Source organism: Mastigoproctus giganteus, chromosome 4 (genome assembly GCF_048544385.1).
Source record: "Mastigoproctus giganteus isolate SK-2022 chromosome 4, ASM4854438v1, whole genome shotgun sequence".
Classification (NCBI taxonomy): Eukaryota; Metazoa; Arthropoda; class Arachnida; order Uropygi; family Thelyphonidae; genus Mastigoproctus; species Mastigoproctus giganteus.
This window is the reverse complement of record NC_143578.1, coordinates 80,322,500-80,349,627: the sequence shown is the minus strand read 5'-3', so window position 1 is coordinate 80,349,627 and position 27,128 is coordinate 80,322,500. Positions and strand designations below refer to the sequence as shown.

Genomic DNA, 27,128 nt, shown 5'->3' with positions numbered 1-27,128 from the left:
AACCAGTATGAAAAAGGAGAGGGTTACGTTCCAAAAGTTAACGCCTTTTTTTTTTTTTTTTTTAATATAAATATATATAACTATTGGAAACTTAATTTTTATAGTAGTAATAACTCAATATTTTAACTTTATTTTTATAATAGCAGTAATTTAAATAGCAATAACTGAACAAACGTCTTACCTTACAAACTGTGATACTTATATGTGAGATAATGTATGTTCATTTAATTTTCTTCCTCTTCATTGCTGCTAAGCACAATCTTTTCTGCAGCATCTAGATTTTGTGGTCTCAAACAAGCACAAGTTCAATATCACAGAACCTAACCCAGGGATCTTCCAACAAAATACAGTGGATCCCTGCTTTTAATGATATGTGAAAAATGGAAGAATATTTCCCAGTTTGCAAAATAAAAATAAATGTATGCTTACATACATAGCTTAATTAATACATACTGTAATATGTACATACTAATTGATATTTCTGTTCACTGACTTTTTTTGTTGTAAAATTTAAAACAGTAAAAATGATAAGCAATTAATAACAAAGAACACGCAACACACAAGTGGCAACAAACATGATACAGAGTAATGAGTTTCTGAAAATTTATTTACGTTTTTTGTATGATTGAATATTTCATGAAAGGGGAAACACATTTCATCCTAATAATGTGAAAACCCATAGAATTCCAGTCATCCGTACTATAGTGAATGCAAGAAGATAAGAGTTTACTACCCGTAGCCGAGTGGGCAGCAGCGGGAGTGCAGTAGCACACTCTTTGAGTAGGCCGGGGTTCAAGCCCCTGACTGCTGAATACGGTCGATCTGCCAACCCGCACTGGACCAGTGTGGCAGATTATGGTCCATTTCCTTCAACATGAATTGTTGAGGGGGCTTCCATCCTGCACTGGGTAGATAGTGGCTGCACTTTACTTTACCCTTTTATAATTGATTACATTAACAGAAAAGACCAGTAAACCGGAAACTGCAAATTGTTTTTATTGTTTTATGGTAGTGACCTCCAGGAATGTGCTTTAAAAAAAATATCACGAAGGTGATAACAACTAACGAGTCAACAGGAGGATTCATAAAACGGAATGATGGAAATGTTAAAAATTACATCTAACACAATAGCAGGGTATTTCCAGCATAAAAGCTCAAAAATACAGTGTTATGCAAGATTTCCAGCAATTCTCAAACTTGTTAGAGCAAAACCTTGTAGAAGTACCGTGTTGTGCGAGGATTGCCGCAATTTATCAATTGTGTTAGAGTGGAACCATGTTGTAGAAGTACCATGTTATACGGGGGGGGGGGGGTTGCCTGTACTTATTGATAGTCGATAAAATGTATGCTGAATTGTGAGCTGTGTAACGTTGTGCATTCTGGCAAATCAGTGGCTTTAAGAAGATACAGATGAGTCAGCTGGATAACCTATCCATAATCTAACCAATATAACAATTTCTTGTCTGTTATCTTTGATGCAATATATCTGTACACAACAGAGATAGAGTCTATCTTTAGTTGTTTTCCACTGAATATGCTTCTTGTGTTAATCCAACTGTTAACTGATACACTAGATGTACTTATCTCAAATGGATATGATACTATAATGCACTTTGTTTTATGAAATCATACATTACTTTCCACTATAGATTAGGCCCATCTTGTGTTGTTATGTCCGAACAACAAGGTGCCTCCATAGCCACGTAGCGCACACTTCTTGATTAGACCGGGGTTCGAGCACGTGACCACCAAATACGGAGGATGTGGAAAGGTCAGGAAATGACCACCGCATATCCCCGGAGCAATATGGCCTTAGTTGCTAATGCTCCTAAAAACCAAATAACAAAAAAAAAAAAAAAAAAAAACGAACAACAAACAAACATGTTATAGTTATAACGGTTTTGAAAGTTTTATGACTTCCAAACAGTGTTTTGAGCCATGTGTATATGACCTTTTTTTTCTTGTTTTGGACCACAGAACATGACCTAGAATTTTTTGTGTATCTTTTGAAACACCTGTATATTAATGAGCTCCTTCCATTGTCTGGAAATCCTATCCATATTTTTGGCAATGACAGTTCACTAGATTCCACTTTCTTGTTCCATGAAAAGCTACAACTTCAGTGTTCGCTGTCAGTTCCTTAATTGTGATTTGCGGGTTAAGTTTTCTTTTACCTGATTTCCATCAGGAAGCAGAAAAGTTAACTTCCGTCCTTCAAAAACCCAATGATGTGTTATTTATTTATTATTTTTTTTTCTCCTCCAAAGAAACTATGCTGCTCCCATCTCATCTTATACAATATTCATATATCACATACCTTTACTGGAGATTACTGTCTCTTCTGCCTTTTTTACACAATGCATGAAAAGCAATATTTGTGAAATGCGTAAGCATATCACCAGTATTGCTTCCCATGAAGGAAAAACCTACATTTTCTCATTCACTTTTGGCGCGTTAATTTTCTTCTGATTATCTGCTGACTTTGTACAAATCTGCCTTACTGTTAAATATCGTTCCCCACATGAGGGGTGTCCTCCTGCCCCACTTACTTCAATTCTAAGAGGATGGGGATCCTTAATTAATCTAACTTCCTTCCAAAGAGGCAGTTAGATTAATTAATGATTCTCCTAAATTCACTACTCCATTTTGTGTCATACAGATGTTCATATTCTTTGCTTTTTTTCTGCAGATATTTCCAGGGCACTGTTTTTCACGCATTAGCATATATGCATAAGGCACCTATTGTCTTCACCATGTTTGTCTATCTTTTTGACTGTCCACATTTAATAACTCAACTCCTAATGGATGGATATCCATAAAATTTTATACTTGAATCTTATGAAGAATTTGTAATGCCATCCCAAATTTCATTTAAATCGCAATAATGGAAATTTAGCAATTATTTCTTTTTCCATCCATTTGCATGTAATAACTTGACTCCTGCCCCATTTATTTTCATTAAATTTTATAATTATCTCCTTTAGAAAGTTTTGTCAATCCTTCACAAGGTTCATTTTAATCGGACCAATAGAAATCAAGCAGTTATTATTTCTTTTCTGTCCACATATTGTGTGAATGAAATGCTTTGTTCCTAAAACGTTTTTTTTTTTTTTTTTAAATAAAAATCGTATTATTAACTATTAATGCAATGCACTCTGTACATAACTAACTTTTCTTAATTAGTGTATTCATCTGGATGTTCTAAACACAAGCTAAACACAGACAGTTCAATTCAAAACTCATAAAATTCTTCCTCATTTATCCCTACTACTTCTGCCCTTTGGGACAACCTTTCTTCTTTTGTATTTCTTGAAAATTACAATTATAGAAATTCAAGTCCCAAATTTTCTAGCTAGACTGATTCACATGAATTAAAGTAATTGAAAGGAAAGTAACTTCCAATCCACCTGTTCACAATGCTTTTTATATGATCTCCCTGAAATGTAGAATCTGCCTTAAAAAAACAATGGCGAATAGTGCATTCTATCAGCATATGAACCATACCATGATCATTAAATCAGCCCACTTATGGTACTGCATATTAAAAGTTTGCATTTTCAGTCTTGCTTTGTCTTATACTGAATTCTCACATATATGTAGTGAAATGGCATGCACCAAATTGTCTTGTTTCCAATCCATCACACATCAAATTGTCTCATACACTGAATACATGTTTGTTTTTATCTTATGGGTTGGGTTAGTTTTGTTCCAACATTTTATTCAAGTTTCAATCAAAATACTTGCCATCTGTTGGGTATTTAATATTTTGTTTCAGGACTTTCTTTAGTTCTTTAACTTAAGTTAGGGATGATGAAATGGTGTATCTTTTTTTTTTATTTTTTTTCTTCCCACTCAGCAAGTCTTTGTGGTACATAATGAGATACTACTGCCTTGGCAGTTAAAAATATATATATATATATGTATGTATGATTTTGATTTCTATTTTTATTTTACATATTTTCAGAAGCTTTTGCTTCTAGTCTAAGCAAGCATTGCGTGCTTTCATGCTTTTCTAAATTTCTCTTTTTTAAATTCGACACAGAAAGGTTTAAAAATTACTAAAGTTTTAATTCCTTTATATATATATATATATATATCACTTTCACATGGATATATCATTTTATAAGTGTAACAATGAGAATAATTCACAACAGGGATCATCACACATAAGTTTGCACAATAGTGCCTTATGTTATACTCTATCAGACATTATAATCTAATTTTTCCATCTTATATATGCAGTCCTAGCCAACTGACAGTCTGCAGGCTGGAACCAGCACGTAAAACAGTTCTGAAATGCCTTTAACATTATTTCAGATTTTCTTCTAGTTTGCTTCAATCATTTCAGTGTCTTTATATTAAAGTTTATTCCCTGACATATAATAATTATAAAGTATACATAAGTTAGTCATTGCCGGCATATAAAGCATCAAATAACGTTAGCTAGTTTATTGTAAGGAAATTTTTTTGATTATCATAAGTTATTAATTTTCATTGCAGACTGCCAAAAGCATTACCACAAGTGGGATTGATACTTGACATCCACTATATTAACAAAAGTATAAGAAAAGATGCAAAAGTATATGGTTAGTAATGCTTTGGCTTAATATTAAATGTAGTATCGCAACCATTATTTTGATATAGTGTCTAAAGGACTTGTTTTTGTGATAATACAGTTACTAAGCATGGAATTAAAGAAACATCACTCTCTGCAATCTGGCTTGATTAGAATTTGGAAATATAGTTTCATAGCAAAATATATTGGAATCTGATTGTTTGTTTGTTTCCTTCTTTGGAGGCAAAAAATAAATCAAACCAACTAAAACTTTAAATGTATCTAGTGTCCAAATATTATAAAAGAAGATGCATGCTGCTATTAGGGCAGAAGAACACATTCCTACTGTCCTTATTGCAGACTTAGAAAGGTATGTTTAGAATAAACCACAAAGGGTTAAGAAATCTTGTGTATTGCAGTCCTGATTAATATCAAAATGCAATACACAAGATTGTAATAGTGCTTTTTATGTATTTTACAGAGGATTGATTTTGTTACAACTTTTTTTAAAAGTATCTTGAAAGGAGAATAGTTTATGGGAAGAGACTCAAATGCAAAATTAAATTTGTTAATTTAAGTTCCTCTGAATTTTCAGTTAACAGTTTCCTTCAGGAAAATTGGGGGAATGGATATCATAGTTATAAGCACCCTCATGCAATGGCCCATTTTATCTGAGATGGCTAGAGCTTCACAGAACTATTCAAAAGGCATAGGGTGTGTCTCCATTTGTGGACCGTGCTTTACAATATCCATGGCAGATTTGCAGTGCTGTCTTTGAACTAAATGTAACTTGTGGTATTGTAGCAACATACTTGTTTTCCTTTTATATACACTTATTCAAAAGTTAGATATGAACCTTGCTTTCTTTATTTTTTAAATGTAATTTCAATTTATCTTAAAACTAATTTCATTTAATCGCACTACATGAAATTTGACATCCTGATAAATCAAAATGACTTTGATATTAAGCTGTAGAACATGCAAATCAGGTATCGCATAAAAGTGTGCACTATAAGAGCTCCACTCATTTCTAATGTCAGGACATTTGCAAGCTGAATTGGCCAAAGCTTTAAGTATGAAAAATAATTCAAAGTTTTGGTGATGGCATCAGGAAAGATATTTTGAATTTAAATTCAGAATCAGCTAATGGCTACACCATTAATTATACCGTGCTGTCTGGCCCCAATAGAAAGATTCCATAGGAGATGACAACTAGTCAGCTGTCTATACAAAATACCTCTTGGTATATTCCCCCTGCTACTTCTGCAATGGACAGCATGTCCTGATGAGGACAACATCTTTGTTGCAAAGACTAGTGAACCCATGTTCTCTTTACAAAAGAGTTGCCCGTCACCACCAAATACGGAGGATGCGGAAAGGTCAGGGAATGACCACCGCATATCCCGGAGCAATATGGCCTTAGTTGCTAATGCTCCTAAAATCCAAATAACAAACAAACAAAAAAACAAAAGAGTTGAAATTGACTCTTCATCTGGAGAGAATGCACAATATACCACCCATCCTAATACCAGGGAAAAGGACCACTATTGTTGCAGTGGGTTTGGGAAGGCATGATAGTGGCTGCACTATCATTTTAGGAAGGATGTAGATTTACTTGAGGGTGTACAGAGAAGGGCAACAAGATTGGTGAGGGGAATAAAGGGATCCTCTTACCAAGAGAGGCTTAAGTTCTGCAAATTGCAGTGGCAGGAGACTAGGCACCTGCGCGGTGATCTGATTGAGGTGTATAAGGCCTTTAATGGGTTGAGCACGCTGAATTCTGATGGGATCCTTCCACTTGTTCAGATTACAAACCTAAGGAGGCATAAATTCAAATTAAGAAAGGACAGATATAGAATAGATGTGTGGAAATTTGCCTTTAGCCAGCGGGTGGTTAATTGCTGGAACAAACTTCCATCTGTCGTTGTGGAAGTTGATAGGTTAAATAAATTTAAGGAGGAAGTGGACAGGCATTTGGAGGGAATGGTGTGATTTTTTTTTTTTTTTTTTGGCTGATGCTGCATAAGCTCATACACTTGCTTTCTTGCATCACATGTGACTACTACTACTATCTTTGAGAGAGAGGCACCTTGATATATATCAAGGTGCCTCTCTCTCAAAGGATACATATTCTCTCTCTCTCTCTCTCTCTCTCTCTCTCTCTCTCTCTCTCTCTCTCTCTCTCTCTCTCTCTCTCTCTCTCTCTCTCTCTCTCTCATATATATATATCCAATTTTTAAATTAAATAAAATAAAATAAAACATAAGCCAGTAGTATGGCAAAAACTGTAGAGCGAAAATTAACATAAAATAACCCAAATAAACAAACAAACGAAAAAAAAAGAATAGATATAAATAGTAGCCCAGAAACCCTTGTATAATTTCGAACTTTAAATCCAATTAACAAAAACTATACACAATTTAGGATAATGCCAATTACATTAATTTAGCGGTGTACCCCCCCCCCCCCCCCCACAGAGGTACCAGTTCCAAAAGACGTGAAATATCACCAATATTTTATTTTATTTTATTTAAAAATTGGATGTATTTCAGCTTCATATGGAGGAATTGCATGTCGCTGCCTCTAATGAATGCTTAATTAATTAATTATTTATTTATTCACTTTATTATAATTTAACTTATGTTAATATTTAATATAATTCAATGATGGTATATATATTTATATATATATCCAGAACTTGCACCATATAGCTAATAATAATGAGTGTTATAGGCTCTGAATTCATTTTCTTGGATAGCAGTGCTTTTCTGTATAAGAATCCACTTAACCAGATTCCTTTAAAATGAGGATATTCTTCAGATAGAATGACCAGCCAGATTTAGTATTAGTAAGGCCGGATGATGCAAGAAATAAATGAATAATAATACTATAAAGTAAAACATAAAATTCATGCAAAAAACATAAAATAAAAACAAAGTAAAACATAATATTCATGCTATTCTCATTCCCACAAGATAACCAACTAATTGTGCTTTGAATTTAGCCTGGCTCACTGCCTTTGCCACATTGGGAGGCATTTATTCCATTATTTGACAACCCATTACCCATAAGCAAACTTACTGAGATGATCTGTCTCCTGTTATTCCCTGAGATTTTAAATTTGTTCCATATGTTCTTGTCTCACCTACAAAAGAGGAGACTTTCCTCATTCATTTCTTCAGCCTGATTTCCTTAAAACACAAAAGTACTACAATGCAAATACTACAAGTTACTAATTATAAAATATGATATTCATTCATGTCAAAATCGCCAATAAAAAAGCTCTATGAATATATATGTAACTTGTTAAATCCTTAGCTAAATTGAAAAATAAGCTATTGAATGTGACTTTAGTACTATTAAAACTATCTATTGAACACAATTTAGCATATTAATTATGTAAAAGATGGCAGAATTTTCTGAAAAACATTCATTTTCAAGAGCCTCCAACTTCACTGTTTATAACCTCAAACCAGCTGAATTCTCTGCACTCCCAACATCTTGCACAAAGAATTGACTTTTCGTCAGCTGGCGGAAGTGCACTGTATATTTCTGATAATGAGTACAAGCAAAAAAGGCCATAATTCATCAGAGAATTGCTACAGGAAATTCTGCCATCGGTCGCAACATTGTTTGATTTGGTATGGCCAACTTTTCTAGGTGAATCCATAATTTCTTTTAAATCGAAGTTAAAATTACAAAAATTGAATTATAAATTTAGAATACCGATTTAAAGCTAATACCTAAATACTGCTAGCTTGGTTGGGGGGGGGGGGGGATTCACAAACTAAAGGTTAAAAGTAGCCACAGGCAAAGGGGAAGGTGATTCTTAAACTACTTCTATTAGAATGAGCAATAGCCTGGAGGGTGGGATGCTGGGGGTTTTAATGATTGATGGCGATCATCATGAAACAAATAAATACATGTGCTGTGTTAGGGTAACTAAGAATAAGAATAGGTGCTCATATACTTGCATGTACACCAATGCTAGAAGTATAGTAAATAAATTTGATGAATTTGAAGTGCTGGTCAAGACATCAAAGGCAGATATTGTTGGGATATCAGAGATGTGGTGTCACACAGATATAAGCAGTGCAGAATTGGAATTTGGGGAGTACAATGTGTACAGAAAGGATAGACAAGACAGGCAGGGAGGAGGGGTTATGCTGTTAATTAAGGAAAACAAAATCTAAGGAAGTGCATCCAGTTGATATAGATGGACAGTGTAATGTTCGGTCAGTTTGGTGTCACATAAGCATTGGGAAAGCAAAAATAAGAGTAGGAGTGAGATATAGGCTTAATGAGTACAAAGAACAATTGACAATTGTACAGAGAAATAGAATGTGTCAGTAAATCAGAATGTCTTATAATGTGGGATTTTAACTTCCCAGATATTGACTGGAACCTGTGGATTGGTCACTCACACACTAACAAGACTTTTGTGGATATATTGGATGATTGTTTCTGTAGCACCATGTTTGAGAGGCATCCAGGGAGGGTAATAGTCTTGATCTGGTTATCAGCAGTGATTATTTGTGTATTAAGAATTTGCAGATAAAGGAGCCACTAGGTGGCAGTGATCACAGTGTACTGATGTGGGATTTACTTAAAGGTATAATTACCATCAGGGGTAAAGGGAAAGTTTTTGCTTCCATAAAGGTGTCTATAGTGTTCTCAGAGTTTTTAAATTCTGTACAGTGGGACCTAATGATGATGTTACCAACAGCAAATCTAACTGGGAAGCATTCAAGGAATTAATTTTAGAAGCTACTAGGCTTTTCATACCAATTAAGAAAAATTGTTCAAGGTTTAGGCCTAAATGGAGATTAGGCAAGCGAAGGCAGATTACGAGAAATCTTTGGCAAAGGATGCTAAGAAAAACACCAAAGATATTGGTTCCCTTGATATCGATGGTTCGACTGTTGATAATCCTGCTCAGATTGCTGACAAACGAATGAGTATTTTGCATCTACATTCACACAGGGGAGTTAAAGAAGCGCAGGAAGTTTATCAAATTGTAACAGGTTGCAAAATACTCATTCAGTGTGAGTATTTAGATTAAATGATTTTGTAATAACTGAGAGCAAAGTGGAGGAGAAATTGTTGAAGTTAAACATAAGAAAGGCACCTGGGGTTGATGGGATCTATCCAGTTATATTAAAGAAGGTAGCAAAGAAACTAAGCAAACCCTTAGTCATAATTATGAGAGCATCCTTGGACTCAGAGGAAGTCCTCATGGACTGCAGATGTGCAAATGTATCCCCAATTCACAAAGGGGGATCAAAGGATGACACAAGTAATTACAGGCCAGTTAGTTTAACTTCTGTTCCGGGTAAAATAAAGATGCATTGCAGGATCATCTAGACAAAACAGCAGTAATAATTCAGACACAGCAAGGGTTTGTTAAGGGAAATTCTTGTCTGACAAATTTGATTGGATACTATGACAAAGGAATTAGATGCAAAAAATAATTTTGATATCATATACTTGGATTTCAGGAAAGCTTTTGACACTGTTGCGCATGGAAGATTACTGTTCAGATTGGAGCAGTATGGTATTAAGGGTAAGTTGCTGCAATGGATAAAAGGGTGGTTGAGTGGGAGAAGACAGAGAGTGGCAATTAGTGGATGCTGCTGCTCTTCTTGAACTGTTATTAGTGGAGTTCCACAGAGTTTGGTGTTGGGCCCACTGTTATTTTGTATATTTATCATTGATATTGATGAAGGTATATCAGGTTTAGTGTCAAAGTTTGCAGACGATACAAAGGTTGGCAGGGTAGTTAATGACAGTAATGGCAGTGTGTTACTGCAACAGGATCCAGAAAATTTGGGCAGATGTGCTGAGAAGTGACAACTGAATTGTAACCTTGACAAATGCAAAGTACTGCATATGGGTAGAAGTAACCCCAGAGGACTGTACCAACTGTGTGGTATTATACTTAAGGTGGTAGAAAATGAAAAAGACCTCGGAGTGATTGTGCAGTCAAATATGAAGTTTTCTGAGCAATGCAGACAGGCTGCCAGAGCAGATCATTGGGTATTGTTAATGATATACAGGAATTTTGCTAGCAGGGAAATGGTAATTATCCTTTTGTATAAGGCAAGCCATGCCACACCTTGATTACTGCATACAGATCTGTAGGCCTCATTTTAGGAAGTAGAGTTGCTTCACTCTGTACTGAGAAGTGCAACCAGATTGGTGAGGGGATCGAAGGGGTCATCTTACCCAGAAAGGCTTAAGTTCTGCAAATTGCAGTGGCTGGAGACTAAGCATCTGCGAGGTGATCTGATTGAAGTGTATAAGGCCTTGAATGGGTTGAGCACACTGAATGCTGATGGGATTCTTCTGCTTGCACAGATTACGAACCTGAGGGAGCATAAATTGACAGTTGTAGAATAGATGTCCTTGGTGGACCCCATGTTTAGTCTATAGAGCTAAGTTCCGGTCAACCCTTCCCTATCTCTTCCATCATGCAGTTTGATTGATGACTTTTGAGGTTATGATGAACGTCATGGCGAGATCCAATATTCCTTACATTTCGAGGGTACAGCTCTAAAATGGTGTTCGCAGGCTGGCCGCTAGTTAGTACACTGGACCGAACCTATTGGTAACTCTCTAGGAGGCTTCTGGATCAGCTAATGTATAATCTTGCTACCTCTACTCTACCAGATAGTGACTGGAGGGAGTCCGAGTAGTGTGTATGCGGGGAGCATTGTCGAGGCCACGTTATGTCAAGGATCTGGATATATTCTTACCATGTGTATGCCGTATCCAAAAATTTCATCACTTCATACAGCATGTCCCACCCACTTTTTCTTACTATTGAATACACCATGAATTGTCAAACTAATAGAGCAAGCTTATCTGCGAAAAGATCTAAACCTCCCAAGCACTTCCTAATTCATTTCACAAATATGCGTGGTCTCAGTTCTAATCTCAATGATATCCATTTCCACTTGCAGTCTGCCAAACCCCATGTACTTTTTCTGACAGAATCTCAGTTATCGTTTGATTCAACTACTGCTCATCTCAGATGCCCAAATTATTCGCTGTATGATTCCTTTCGCCTCAAAGGTGGTAATTGTGCATACGTCCGTTCCGAATTTCCCTGTCAGAGACTTGGTAATTTGGAATGTCCTCTTTTCGATCTTCTCTGGCTTAAAATCTCTCTACTGCATTCTGTCAAATTCATCTTTGTTTGGTTGTCTGTACCTCACTGTACACATAAAAAAAAAAAAAAAAGATGTGCGGAAATTCCTTTAGCCAGCAGGTGGTTAATTGTTGGAACAAACTTCCATCTGTCATTGTGGAAGTTGATAACTTAAATAAATTTAAGGAGAAACTGGACAAACTTTTAGAGGGATTGGTTTTGTGTAAATTGTGTGGTGTTTTTTTTTTTTTTTTTTGCTGATGCTACATATGCCCATACGCTTGCTTTCTTGCATCACATGCCTCTATTACTACTCCTACTATTATTATTGTGGAAACTGTATATTTACTATAATTTAAAGCACTAATTTAATTATGATGTTCCTGCCAAAATTACTGATAACAAAGGTCTGTAAATATTAAGCTGTAACTTAATACTTAGCTAAATACAAAAGTAAGGTAATCTTTCACTAGGGCAATTAATGCTATTTGTACTAGTAATTTATAATTTAATGAGCAGTTTATAAGGAAATACATGCTGAATGCTTTAAATGAAAAATAAATAGCACTTTATTCACTTCTAAAATGAAAGCCCACTAGTCTTGGGTGTGTTTTGTGATTGAGCAATTTCTGAGTGTTCTCTGTTATTTTCTAAACAGCGAATTATAGTTCTTTTACATTCCTCTCCTTAAGGAATTTTTTTATTTAATAGCAGCTCTTAATTCAAAAGTACTGGTAAAAAGTAACTTTTCTTTATTTTTCATAGTATTATTACCATCTGCTACTAATCTTCGCTTGGTCACACCAGGCACACCCCTGCCTTTCCATGGCAGGGATGTAAACTTGGCAGCAAAGTTAACCTCCCAAAGGCTGAAAGGAGCCAACGTGGATCACGAAAAAAGGTATCCATCACTTGAGCTTTACTGCTCAACTTTTTCAAGGAGAGACCAAACCAACTTTCCCAGTCCAAGAGACAAAGACCAGATGAATCCAAAAAGGAATCCCCACTGTTCCTAATAATATATCTTCAAATAGATCTCTGGGGCTAGGAATATTCATACTCATATTATGCGGTCATACACCAACCGAATTAAAATTGTAGTTTTGTACTGTTTAAAATATTGAAATTACTAGATAGAACAAATAAAGTTTAATCAACAAATTAAAATACTAGATAATAAAAGCGCTAAAATATACTGTAGCTTTCAAAGGCATCCGTCTCCTTTTTCAACAGTAAGGTTTTATCGTACAACACATCCTTAAATATCAGCAGGCTCACGGCTCTCAGCACGTGGTTCCACAGAAGCATGGGCATACTGTACCTAATAATATATTCTCAAACAAGCCAACCAATAGGTACACTTTCTGCATTTCTTCAGAAATAGTGAAAAGACTGTTCTGGAGATTTGCTTATAGGGACCATGAACTATAGATACTGTGAAGCCCTGCTCAGAATATCAAACTTTGCAGGTATTTCTGTCACAGTTACTGTACATATCACCCTAAATACCTCTAAAGATGTCCTGTCTGAATGGGACTTAATAAACATTTCTAAGGAACAATTAGTCTAAGAACTAAAAGTTGTACAAACAAAAAGAATTAAAATCAAGAATGATAGTGAACTTGTACCTACATGCTGTTATATTGACTACAAACCCTTCCAAATACAGTTAAGGCTGGATACGTGAACTGCCAGATATGACTTTATATCCATAATCCTGTTAGTTGCTTTCCAGCTTACTCGAAAGTATGTGAAACCTGGAAAGGGGAGGGGGATGTAAAAGTATAAAATAGTACATAAAGTGACTTACCAAGAACCAAGGAAACAAGTTTCACTCAGTGTATATAAGTTTCACCCATACGCAGCTGCAACACAGAAAATACAAATTGGAAACTCAAACTTGAAGTATCTATACCCTAGCCACATCCATTTCCAACTGGGTTCGGGCTGTTCTGGTGATTCTGCAGCAGTCCCTTCTCCAGTCATGATACCACCAACTACTACCCTAACTTGCGAAAGACTTTAACCGCAGACATGGAAATTGATGATGCTACCAACAATGACGAAACCATCAGAGAAATGCATGCAGAGGAGGATATGGATACGCCACAACCCATATTCCCAAGAAAGGATAAACTAAAATTGGAATATCTATAGACAGATCAAGTCTAAAAAGCAGTCAGAAACACTTTCTTCTTCTAAAGCTAAATAACGGACCAGATGATTCAATGGAACCATAGAGGACTACATGGCAATATTGACGATATTCATGACTTGATAAATCAGCATCATCGAGTAGTCTGTTTACAAGAAACTAAATCTCTCTCTCTCTCCACAAGTAACTCTTTCAGTTAAAAACTATACAGGCATGATAGGAGATCACTACCCATAGTTCACACAGTGGTATAGCTGTATTAGCTAACACTAAAATCCCTTCTAGGCATATTTCCTTACAAACCTCTCTAGAAGTAGTTGCAGCATGCCTTGTGCTTGGAATAATGCTTACTCTTGTGTCCATCTGTATTTCAGCAGATCAGAAATGCTCACTGACTGAACTAGATGACCTTATTCCACAACTGCCCACTCCTTTCTGTGTGTTGGGTAATTTTAATGCACATCACCAGTTGTGGAGATCATTAGAGACAGACAGACAGACAGACACTGGTGATGCATAATAGAGTCCTTTCTTGAAAAGCGTAACACAGACTCTCACGCCTATTTCCCTTTTCCGACAGGTTCAACCTCCACAATAGCCCTGTTGATATGTTCTCCCACATTAAATAGTGACCATTTTCCTATAATCTCTAAGCTCTGTACACGGAGAAACTTACCACTAAGCAGTTGAGCAAATTGGAAATTCTCTAAAGCCGACTGGAATAAATATGCAATTCAGCATTACACTAGATGATCATATCATCCAGCATCAATCTATAGATGGTGCCATTGAACACATTACAGAACAGATATTAGCAACAGCTGCTACTGCCATACTACAATCCTCAAAAAGAATGCACAAACACATGAACCACTATTGGAATTCCGCATATAACCCTGCTAAGAGAGAAAAGAACAAGGTGGAACCAGTCTTATAAATTATAAGAAACTTAAAACACATGCCTGTTACATCAGGGTGAAAGGTAAGAAAGAATTGTGGATTCGGTTTACCCCCTCTGTCACCAAAGATACAGATGCAGGATTAATCTGGCAGAAAATTAGATGCTTTACTGGGAAGTTTCCATCAACCTCTTCCTCAATCATCATCTCTAATGGACAAGAGATAATTCTTCTTGAAGATATAGCAAACATCTTTGCAGAACCATTTTCTCGCTATTCTTCATCAACTGCATATGATCCATCTTTCTTAAAAGGCAAAGCACAAGCTGAAAAATACAAAGTAAATTTTGGAATGAAGTCAGCCGTGTCTTATAATGAACCCCTAACAATGTCTGAATTAGAAGAATCTTTAAAAAAAGTTGGCCAACAGTGCAGGTCCAAATAGCATATATTACCTAATGTTAAGACATCTTAATGAGAGAGACCTATATTCTCTCCTAAAACTGTTCAACCAAATTTTTGTTGCCCATTGCTTTCCCATCTGCTAGCATCATTCAATAGTTCTGCCCATTCCAGAGCCGCAAAAAGACCAATCAGATCCACATAATTATAGACCAGCCCCACTTACTAGCTGTTTGGATAAGACTGAAAAAAATGATACAGTCACCTCATTGGTGAAACTCAAACTACAGTGGATTCCGGTTATTTGGGCCACCGGTTAATCGGGGCAGCCGTTTATTTGGGGCAAATCTTAAAAAACAGAAACCAATCAATAAAATAGCCAGGGTTTACTTTGCTTAATTGGGACAGCATGCTGTTTAATCGGGGCAGGAGACTGCAGCACTGGAGATTACCCTACGATTGTCTCCGGTTCGGTCGAAATTCTGGAGGTCACAACCATAAAACAATAAAAACAATTAGCAGTCACCTGTGTATTGGGCTTTTCTGTTAGTGAAATCTATCATAAACGGACAGCAAACTCGATCTTGTTGAATTTGCGATAATACCGACAGCTGGAGTTCTGTGGATTATTATGGTGAAATGTGTTTACACTTCCATGAAATCTTCAATCAAATAAAAAAATTAATTTCAGATCTTCTCTTCATTCCTATTTTTAAAGCTTTGTAACTCGTTACTCCGTTCTCACTTGCGCGTATCGTGTTACTTGCAATTTGTGTGTGTGCTGTGTTCTTTGTTATTAATTGCTTATCTTTTTACTGTTTTAAATTTTAACCTCCACCCACAAATGTCAGTGAACAGAAATGTCAACTAGTTTGTATGTACGTATTACAGTACGTATTAATTATTCCGATTATCACGTATATTCTTCCGATTTTCAAGTATTTTTTAATTGGTAAGGTAATAAAGGGTAAATTTGTGCTTAATATATCTTTGCTTTTATAGCCTGTGGATAATATTCCTCCTATTTTCACTAATTAGAATCACTGTGTAAGAGAATTAAAATTCAATTCACAAACATGATCACAATGACTGGCGCTTACTGCACATTGTATAGCGAACGGTACTTTACTATGTTGAGTTCGTTGTAATGTGATTTGATTGTACTGTGAACCAGTTGTAAAAAAAGGGGGCGGTACGTTGTATTTTTAAATATTTATGTGAAACTTCGGATAATTGTGGCAGCCGCTTAATCGGGCCAAAATGTACTAGTCCCGATTTGTCCCAAATAACCGGAATGGACTGTATTATGAACAAAAATCAGTTTGATTTTTGTAAAAATAGATTCACTGTAGATCTTATGATCATGGTTGAGATAAATGTGCAAAATGCATTCATAAGGAGTATACATATGGTCATCGTGCACCTAGATGTAGAAAAAGCCTTTGACATCATGTGGTACCTTGGCATCCTTCGTGACCTACATGCCCTAGGACTAATGATGGTAAATTTCCTGAGAGGAAATTTACCATCATTAATTCAGAGCTTTCTCAAAGATCAAAGCTTTCATGTCCACTATCAAATGAATATACTCTCTAGAATATCTGTGTGGGAAGAAGGAATGCTACAAAGATCAGTCCTTAGTGTCACACTCTTCTCAGTTAAAATACACACTATTAACAACCATCCTGAATTCTGTAGAAACTTATCTTTATGCTGATGATCTCACCATATCCAGTCACTCTCAGAATATGTTCCATTGAAAGGAAATTCCAGCTGTGTCAATAAATAAAATACAATTATGGATGTTACAAAATGGTTACTGACTATCTCCACAATCTTTGTTATACACTTTTACAAGAAATGCAGAATGCACCTTGGCTCAGAATTCCATATGGGAAATCATGTTATATGAGTAAACGACAACATCAAATTCCTAGGTTTAATATTAGATAAAGTAAACTTCCTAAACCACTCATATCATATATGAACTATTTGTCTGAAAGAAACGTGTGTATTGATGATTTATTGTCCACTCCACTGACCTGGTGGTTGTGTCAGAGTATAAAGAAGAAAATGAATGTTGTTAGGGAAGGACATTACATGGTTGTTTTCCATGAAAATTAATTGCTATATTTAATAACCACTTGAAATTAATAATATCGTTTATTAAACTTATAGCCCAGTATGCACATCAGGTTCTGGTAACATTGGCAAGCAGGAGTGTCAGCAGCATGGTCTGATGATGGGTATCGGTATGATGCTTGAAACATCACCTTGAATGTATAGTGGTTTGGGCTATAAGCTTAATAAACTATATTATATATTTCACATGGTATAAGAGTGGTTATTAAATACAGTAATACCCCGAAGTTACGCGATAAGTGGGTCCGACAAAAATCGCTTAAGTCGAATTCGCATAAGTCGGAGTACACCTTTGCATATAAATACATATATATTTTGTTTAATTGGGACCAAGGACTAACAAAAACACTAGTTTAGAAGAAAAATATTTAATAAAATTGCAGTTCTTTATACATATTAATACAAAATATGTATTAAAAATATAAATGAGTTACGTAAAAAAGTTATTTCGATGTCGATTGGCTTCATAAAATCTAACAAATTCGTCTGACGACACAGCGCCTTCTTTTTTTCACGCAGAATTTCTTCATAGCAAGCTAATAATTTTTTTATTCCTTGCTTTGTAGCTATAACGTGTTCTTTGTTGGAGTCTGTTTTCTAAAATTTTTAAGCCCTTTTCAATTGAGCTGAGACCTTCTGTCAATTTTGCAATTGTCATGTGCTTTTCTGGTGGAACTGAGTCTGAAGTGTCGGATACTTCAGTGACGTTTTGCTCACGCATCTCTATGAGTTCATTCATTGTCAGCTCCTCACAATGTGAATCCAACAGCTCGTTGACATCATCACCATTGACTTCCAAATCTAATTGCCTGGCAAGATTAACAACTTCTTCTATCATATGAGCGACATGATCAGTTTCTTTTTGCCCACATGATCAGTTTCTTTTTGCTAATGCAAAATTAGCCAGATAAATTCCGAGATTTCTCGGGATATTCTTACACCTGGCAGCAGATGACTGGCTTTCATTTTACTTATATTTTCTTATTGAACTGCAATGTCAGAACAGTAGTTCTCATTCCTATACCGCCAGTAAGCAAAATAAAATTTGCCATCCTAAATGCTGAATACTGATAAGCGTTAACCAATTAGAAAATAATATTGAAAAATATTTCAGCACCCTCTTGAACTGTAACCCTTACATGAATGCTTACCACACCTATCCACATGTGTCAGAATGTAGTTAGTTGTGTAGTTAGTCAAAATGTACATGATGGTATGCCCTCTGCATAGATGCCATCTCCCTGGATTTACTGTTGGAACTGTATTTTTACCACTTTTTTTTTTCTTGTGGTGGGAGGTTACTGCTTGTGCATTCCACTTGATTTTTTAAATTTATTTATATAATGAGTAGTGAAGAGTTTTTCTGTTTCTTTCTTTTAATTCAATCGCTAATTTATTTTTAAAAAAAATCTATAATTTGCACACTTTTTGGCATACACGAGATAACTCAGGATAGCCAAAATGGGTTAATTACTCCATGTATTTCTACTAAAAAATTTAAAAAAAACAAAAAAGTATACAATGAGTATTTGCATGATGTATAATTTTAATCTGTAAAATAAAAAAAGTCGATCTATTATGGCACATTTTCAGGAAAAAAATGTTCCGGGAAGGAGTTAAACACCAGAATTGTGCAGGATTGGCCTTCAATTTTGGATAGTCATAATGATGTCGTAAGGGTGGTTCTGGGGTAGCATATGTCATCACTAATATGAATGAATGGATCCATGTGCCTCCTCAAAGAATGCATAGTCACTTGTTAACTGTGGCACTGCTGTATATGACTGCCTGGCCAGAAAAGTTTAGTGAAGCTGCAAACTCTTCTAATTAAGGATGGCTGTAACAAGTATAAAATGTTTTATACTTGATTTATTTTATACAAGTAAAAATTGGGACATATTTCATTTTATACTTAATATAATAATCATTTATTAAATGCATGTCTATAAAGGATTTAGTACAATTCTGAATTGTGTAATTTTCTTCATCCCAGATTCTGTGGTTATCACTCAACTTTTAGACAGCAGTGTGTATTGGTTGACATCACAAACATTACATCAAGTTGACACAGGGTATACCATTAAGTAGAGGGCACAAAAGATTGTCAGTGTCTCCATAAAAAAATGCTTGGCTATTCAAATATAAATATATAGAAACCATACCAAAGTTGCCACTCAATATGCAAATGCATTGTCTGTATAATTTAGTCTATTTTACTTAGTCTGGCATACACATCTATATATTACCAAATATTTCTTTTGGATATATTGGTTTTGTGGGTTTCTACCTGGTGGTATGCTCTCTGCATAGATGCCATCTCCCTGTATTTACTGTTGGAACTGTATTTTGACCACTTTTTTTTCTGTATACTACCCTAACACAGATTGTGTGTGTGTGTCACAAAAAATAGTAAACCTACAGATATTTTGCCATTAAATTTGGAATTTTAAAAAAATTCTGCTGATATATACTTAATTTTGTTCTTTGTCTTTGGTTATCAGTTTGTTAACAGTTAGTTTACATTGTCTAAAAATATGTGGAATGCATGAAACCATATTTTCTTCCTTTTTTTTTATGTGGGGCAAAGATAAATTTGATTTAACAGTATCCTTCAGTAAAAGAAATGTGATGTGGGTGATGTTTCAGAAGATATGTATGTAAGATTTTCTGTCTATTATAAAATTTGAAAAGGGTAGTGTGTTTACTTTGTTTTCTATATGGAAATGCTTTTATTTTTCTGTTTCAACTGGGGAAACATGACGTAGTCAGGCATTCACAAACAAATAAGCATAAGAATAGTGTTTTGTGCATTGAAAAATGCTAAAATACATGTAGCATTTCAAAGCAAAGATGATAGTATTGTGCTGTGTATGGATGGTAGTATTGTGCTGTGATAGTATAGTACTGTGCTGTTTTTGCAAAGTTACAAAATACACTCTGTCCATCACCCATTTTATCGTATAATTTGAACTGGTGCCTGTATACTCCACGTGTGTCCCCCTTGGGCTGTTAATAATGCATATATCTGTACTAACTGGGGAAAAAATTTGGAAAAAAAAATCTGCATTTGTAGAGTTCTTTGATAGACAAAATGATCATTTGGGTTTACAACAAAATTAAAACATTTTATTTTCAGAGTGGATAGTTTCTCTAGATAACGAAACTACTTTCATTATCTAGAGAAAAATAATTTAATTAAAAATCTTTATTCATGATTACGTTATAATTTTCAAAAAAAATGTAGCTTTGTGATAAATAAATAAAGTTAAAGAAAAAAAATTATTTTGAGTTCTACACATCAACATCTCTGTTGGTGTCTAGAACATACGTGTTGGAGATGTTATGACTGTTTCATTTACTTTTCTTTTTAGCTAAACTGCTGCAGTTATGAATATAATTATTTATTTAAAACAAAATAATAAAAATTACTATTTCATTACAGATTTTATATTTTAATTTTATAACTGGTATAGTATTATTGTTGAGAAAGGAAAAAAAATTAACAAAATATTCATTTGTGACTGCTTTATAAATATTAATATTGTAGATGTAAAAGTAGCATTGCAATCGTTTATATTATAAACGTTTTTTAAGATTTTTTTTTTTTTTTAATTATTAAGACTACAAATTTAATAATTTAGAGTTAAAATGAGCATAAAATTGTTTAAAAAAATCAGATATATTTTTAAATTATAAATGTATAAATTGCAAGAATCAGCCATTGTGACCACTTATGATACAGAAGTATTTTTTTTAAAAAAAAACTGCTTATGAACATGATATTTAGCTTTTGTGTTAATTGATAAAAAGGGGGGGGGGAGAACAGCTTTCCAAAAGTCAGTGGTTGACATCAGTGTGTATAGAATATAATTGGCAGAGATTGCTTGTTGTTTTTTTTTTTTTTTAATTAACGCATTCATTGCAATTAAGGCAAAGTCTATCAAATTTCACCTTTCAGAACTGCTTGGTTAGTATCTAAATCCAGACTCTCTCTCTCTCTCATACTGCTATAAAAATTGCTCTGAATAACAAGACCTCAAATAATTAATAACCTCTTCATGGTCATTTCATTCTTTTGCACACACTGTTTAAATGGTTTTATTATTTGAGATAAAGTTTAATAATTTCTTCATTATTGATTTGCTTATTTATTTCAACGTAAATTTTAAATTAAGAATAACTATAAAGATAATATTATATCTTTTAGAGGTGATGATGACAAATGGTGATGACTATGATAGTGACCAACTTGATGATGATAAAGGTAATATTGAAAATACAGATGATATAGAGGATAACAGCCAACCACATAATCTCTTTGCTATGCAGAGTGTTAATGCATCAGGCAATCTAGAGGTTGAAAAATTCAAAGATGATGGCCAGCTTCTAAAACTTAATAGTATGTATGCAAAATACCGGGATTTCTATTAATTATTTTTTATTACTGTAGGCAAAATAATAAAGAAAAAATAAGGCCTTATAATATTAGCCTTAATTAAATTCCATAAAGGTATTCCTTATTACCTTCAAGTAAGTATTCTTTCTTAAATTTACATTAACTTTTTGGTTGCACAGGATAATGTGGCAGTTTTCCAGTAGCTAATTACTCTTTGTCTCATATATAAATTTTCTTGTATCTAGTTTAGTATTAGTATTGTTTAAATGATGCAAAGAAGCAAGCTTATATAGTATCATTTTAAAGCAATCCTAGTTGAAATTTATTCAAATTATCCACTTCCACATCACTGGGGTTGTTTATTCCAATAATCATTTATTAACTGACTGAAGATTTCAGCCCTGAAAATGAAGTAGACATGGTTAAGTTTTATGGCAAAAGCCTGAAGCTATGATAATTATAAAAAGTTGTAATATACGACAGGCAGAACCACAATATGAGATATGGATTCTCTAGTGCCCCCATTTATTGGTGTGAAAAAAAATTTCATTATGTTAATATATTCCCCCTCCATCTGCTGTTTGCCTAGTTGATAGTCTATGTAGCATCTTAAACTGTATCCTTTACTTGCTTGGTTGAGACAGGTTACTCGTGGCTGCCCTCAAGGATCCGTACTTGGTTCATTGTTGGAATGTGGTCCTTGATGGGTGACTAGCTTCTTATCATGCTGATGTCCGTAGGATTGCTTACGCAGATGACGTGGCCCTTTTGATTTTGGGAAACTTAAGATTAGAGCTAGAGCAAAAATCAAATAACACCTTAGATGACCTAAACTCATGGTGAAGTGTGTACAAATTAGTTATTTCTGTTCCCAGAACCAAACACCTTCTTAAGGGCAACTTAAATCTAAATAGACCACCAGTTGTTAAACTTAATAATCAAAGCATCGAACTAGAAAGAACATACAAATAATTTGGAGTAATGTTTGATTATAAACTCTCTTTCATCCAACATGTAAATTATATTTTGAACCAGATTAAGGCTTTAACAAGGGAAAATACTTAAAATTAATAAAAACGTTTGGGGTATAAAATCAAGTACATTAAAGCTTTACTATAAATGTCTATTTTTGCCCATCATATGCTATGCAGCAGGTGCATGGGACTTTAGGGCAGTTAATAGCATGATGAAAAAATATCTTATCAAATCTCAATGTTTTTTTTCTTCCAGTATTTTTCCAGAGCATATAGAACGGTTTCTACTGTTGCTCTGCAGGTTCTGAATGGTCACATACTTATTTACTATGAACTAATACTGCAGTATCTATTATATCACCAAAGAAAGGATCTCCCAGCTTATATTGGTAACTATACTAAGAATATGGATTTATCTGAAAAGGAGGATGTTGCTAGATTAAGATCAGAGTTTATGAGAGACTGGCAATTGGAATGGAATGCTGCTCTTTCGGGCAGGGTTACATAGTTTTATTCCTAATGTCTTTGAATACACTAAGCAGTTAAAATGATTTTGTCCTGGATTAAATGTCATTTTTGATTACAGGTCATGAGAGTATAAACTACAAATTAGATGCACTTGGATCGTCTGCAATGCCTCTCTGCCCTTGTGGAGCTGTTCAGACAGTCAATAATTTAATCCTAGAATGTAACCACTATTTAGATGTTAGAAATGAGCTGCAGATTTTGACAAATGTGTCTAGTCCCACTGATTTTCCATGGTTGGTGGAAACAAAAGAGAATTGCTTGTATTTCTCTGAATTTGCTGATAGTGTTTGTTTGTTTGGTTTTTAGGAGCATTAGCAACTAAGGCCATATTGCTCCGGGGATATGCGGTGGTCATTCCCTGACCTTTCCGCATCCTCCGTATTTGGTGGTCACGGCCTCGAACCCTGGTCTAATCAAGAAGTGTGTGCTACGCACTGCCACTCCTGCCCACCTGGCTATGGAGGCGCCAACTGATAGTGTTTAGGAGACAAAAATTCATTGTAAATGTTAATCCTTAATGAGGTGTTAACACTAAAGAGTTTATAAGGTTTTACTTCATTCTGAGTTTCACTGAATCATATATTGTAAGTTGTTCTTAAGAACTGTTGTTGAAAATTAAATCTTGTGAATATGAGAGGTTAAATGATTATTTTTGCAGCATGATGGGCCCCGAGTGCCAAGCGATAGTGACAAGCGATTTTTCCCTGCAACTTATAAAGTGATCTTTGAAAGTGATACAGTTCTATTTTTGTTGTGCGATTTTCTTCTGTTTTGTTCACTTAAAGTGGTTCTTTGCTTAAAAAATCTTACGTAAGAACCCAGAAAGGGAATCTACCTTTCTTCTTTAATATTTTTATTAAATACCAACTCACTCTACTAATCTTAATAACCGCTTGGTCACTGGTGGCACTGCTCCTGCCTCCACGTGGCGGGGCTGGTAGTCTGGGAGAAGAAAGTCCTTCTCCCAGGGCTAAAAGGAGTAAACATGGATACTAATTATTTCCCACGATTAGAGCCAAAGAGCTCGCAACATGACAACCACGAAACTGATCATGACTTCTCATTGTCGAAAAGACTAAAAAAGGATGCAAACAAGCAGGAAGCTCCAGCTTTCCTGATCATCCATTCTCTATCTTCACAACCTGTCAGCAAGCTTTCGCCTTTCATCATACAACAATGCCTTGTAAATGCAGCAGCATCTCCAAAAATGGTGAAACGTCTTCAATCTGGTGACTTGCTAATAGAGACCTCTCTTCCAAGACACTCTGACCTCCTGTTAAAACTTACATCTTTAAGTGGAATTCCAATTCAAGTCACTCCACATAACACCCTGAATTCTTCCAAGGGAGTGATCAGTGAATGGGACCTATTGAACGTTTCCGAGGAAGAAATAATTCAGGAACTAAAAGATCAAAATGTAACTCAGGCCAAGAGAATCATGATACGAAAAGACGGCACCTTAGTCCCAACCCGTAGCATAATTTTAACCTTTAGTTCGCCGAATCTACCAACCTCAGTGAAAACAGGCTATTTAAACTGTCGTGTTCGGCCCTTTATTCCAAACCCTCTGAAATGCTACAAATGTCAGAAATTTGGCCACTCCCAGACAGCATGCCGTGGAGATGCAACATGTCCAAACTGCGGTTGCAAAACTCACACTCAATCTGAATGCAAGGCACAAACTCCGCAGTGTCCTAATTGCAAGGGCAATCATCCAGCCTACTCCAAAGATTGTGATCTTTGGAAGTTAGGAAAAAAATACAGAAATACAAGACTGAAAATAAAGTATCTTTTCAAGAAGCTAGAAGACAAGTAAAATCAACTATTCCAAAAACTACTTATGCTTCGGCTGCCCATAGTTACAAATCAGTAGCATGTCAGACAGAAGTGTCAATCTCTCCAGACAAATCGATTGCCGACTGGGCTCGATCAGTACTATCAACTCAGCCTACATCTGAATCACAGTTAGTGGACCAAAGTAATAATACGCCACTCACAATTCCAACTCAGAACATAACCCACAATACAGTGGCAGAAAAATTGCATAAATCAGATAGTGTGGAGGTGAAACAACCAACAAGCATGGATACTGATGATATGCCCAACCAAGAAGATTTTCTTAAATTATATGCAGATGGAGATATGGAGGATAAAAATGATTCAGGACGCCCTAATTTTCCTAGAAAAGAAAAATCTAAATCTGACCGTCACAAACAACCTACGCATAAAAAGCAGACAGATTCATCTTCCTCTTACAAAACCAAATAATGCAACATATTATCCAATGGAACTGTAGAGGTCTTCGCAGTAACATAGACGATATACATGAAATAATTCATCACTATAAACCTCTTGCAATGTGCTTGCAAGAAACTAATTTGATATCACTGGTCTCAGTTGCAATCAAAAATTACACTGTATTCAGGCAAGACAGGGCTGTCTCCAATATCGCTCATGGCGGAGTAGCGATACTCGTGGATTCAAGCATCCCCGCCAGACGTATTCCCTTACAAACATCCTTAGAAGCCGTTGCCACGCGTGTTGTTAGTGGTATTACTTTGACATTGGTTTCCATTTATCTTCCGCCTAATCATCAGTACACTATTCAGGAACTTGAAGATCTTGTTATGCAGTTACCATCACCGTTTTGTTTACTAGGAGACTTTAATGCACATCACCCATTATGGGGTTCCCCCACCTCAGACAGACGAGGTAAGCTTATCGAAACCTTGATCGATAGGCAGAATTTAACATTACTGAATACTGGGTCTCCTACATATGTGCATCTCCTTACTGGCTCAACATCTGCTATAGACCTTTCCATATGTTCCCCAATACTCTTTCCAAGTATAGATTGGATACCTCTGAGTGATCCTTATAGTAGCGACCATTATCCATTAATCTGCAAAATTCAAACATCCTGTTCATACCCAACAGAAAGTCCAATTAAATGGAAATTTTCAAAGGCTGACTGGGCAAAATACAGATCGCACATCTCATTTGACAACGATATCATTCAGACCGATTCCATCAATAGTGTTACTGAGCACATCACGAATCAAATCCTGGCAGCTGCATCTGTCACCATACCTCAATATCAAGCAAGAAATAGATGAAAAATAAATTACTGGTGGAATGAAGATTGCAATAATGCAAAAAAAGAGAAAAACAAAGCATGGAATCTTTTCTGCAAAAATCCTACCACCCCCAATTTTATTAACTATAAACGGCTCAGAGCTAAAGCTCGATACATCAGACGCAAAGCAAAAAAAGAAACTTGGATTAAACTTGCCTCATCAGTTAATAAAAATACTGATATCAGATTAATCTGGAGAAAAATAAAATGTTTAAACAATAAATTTCCACCTCTATCCACCCCGCCACTAAACTGGAATGGACAAGAACTCTCTAATCCCACAGATATATCAAATGCACTGGGAATTGTATTTTCTCTGTTGTCTTCTTGTAATGCTTATGATCAATCATTCCAAAAACGTAAAACAGTTGCAGAGAGATCCAAACTGAATTACACTGACAATTCTGCTTTATCTTATAATCAACCATTTACCATGTTCGAGCTACAGCAAGTTCTTACCAACTCAAGAAACAGTGCTGCTGGCCCTGATGGGTTATATTATGTAATGCTCCGAAATCTGGATCAAAGATCACTCTTTTCGCTGCTCTTATTTTATAATCGAATATTTTCTGAACATACCTTCCCCAGCTCCTGGAGTCATTCTTATGTAATACCGATTGCAAAACCCGGTAAAGATCATTCAGTTCCTCAAAATTACAGACCGATATCCCTCACCAGCTGTCTCAGCAAAACTCTTGAGAAAATGATACATCGCCGTCTCACCTGGTTCCTCGAGTCTCAAAACTTGATAAGTAACAAACAATTTGGATTCCAGAAAAACCGATCTTCAT

The 27,128-nt window shown here is 35.3% G+C and overlaps 1 protein-coding gene across 2 annotated transcripts in view; it reads left to right on the top strand.

Annotated features, from left to right (window-relative positions):
• LOC150086864 (ubiquitin carboxyl-terminal hydrolase 4-like) overlaps nucleotides 1-27,128 on the top strand; it is a 475,539-nt gene that overhangs the window by 324,710 nt on the left and 123,701 nt on the right. For both annotated transcript variants that reach the window (XM_090372782.1, XM_090372781.1), the window contains one exon: nucleotides 21,511-21,702. In XM_090372782.1, coding sequence (XP_090228908.1) covers nucleotides 21,511-21,702 — 192 coding nt within the window. The remainder of the gene's footprint in view (nucleotides 1-21,510; nucleotides 21,703-27,128) is intronic.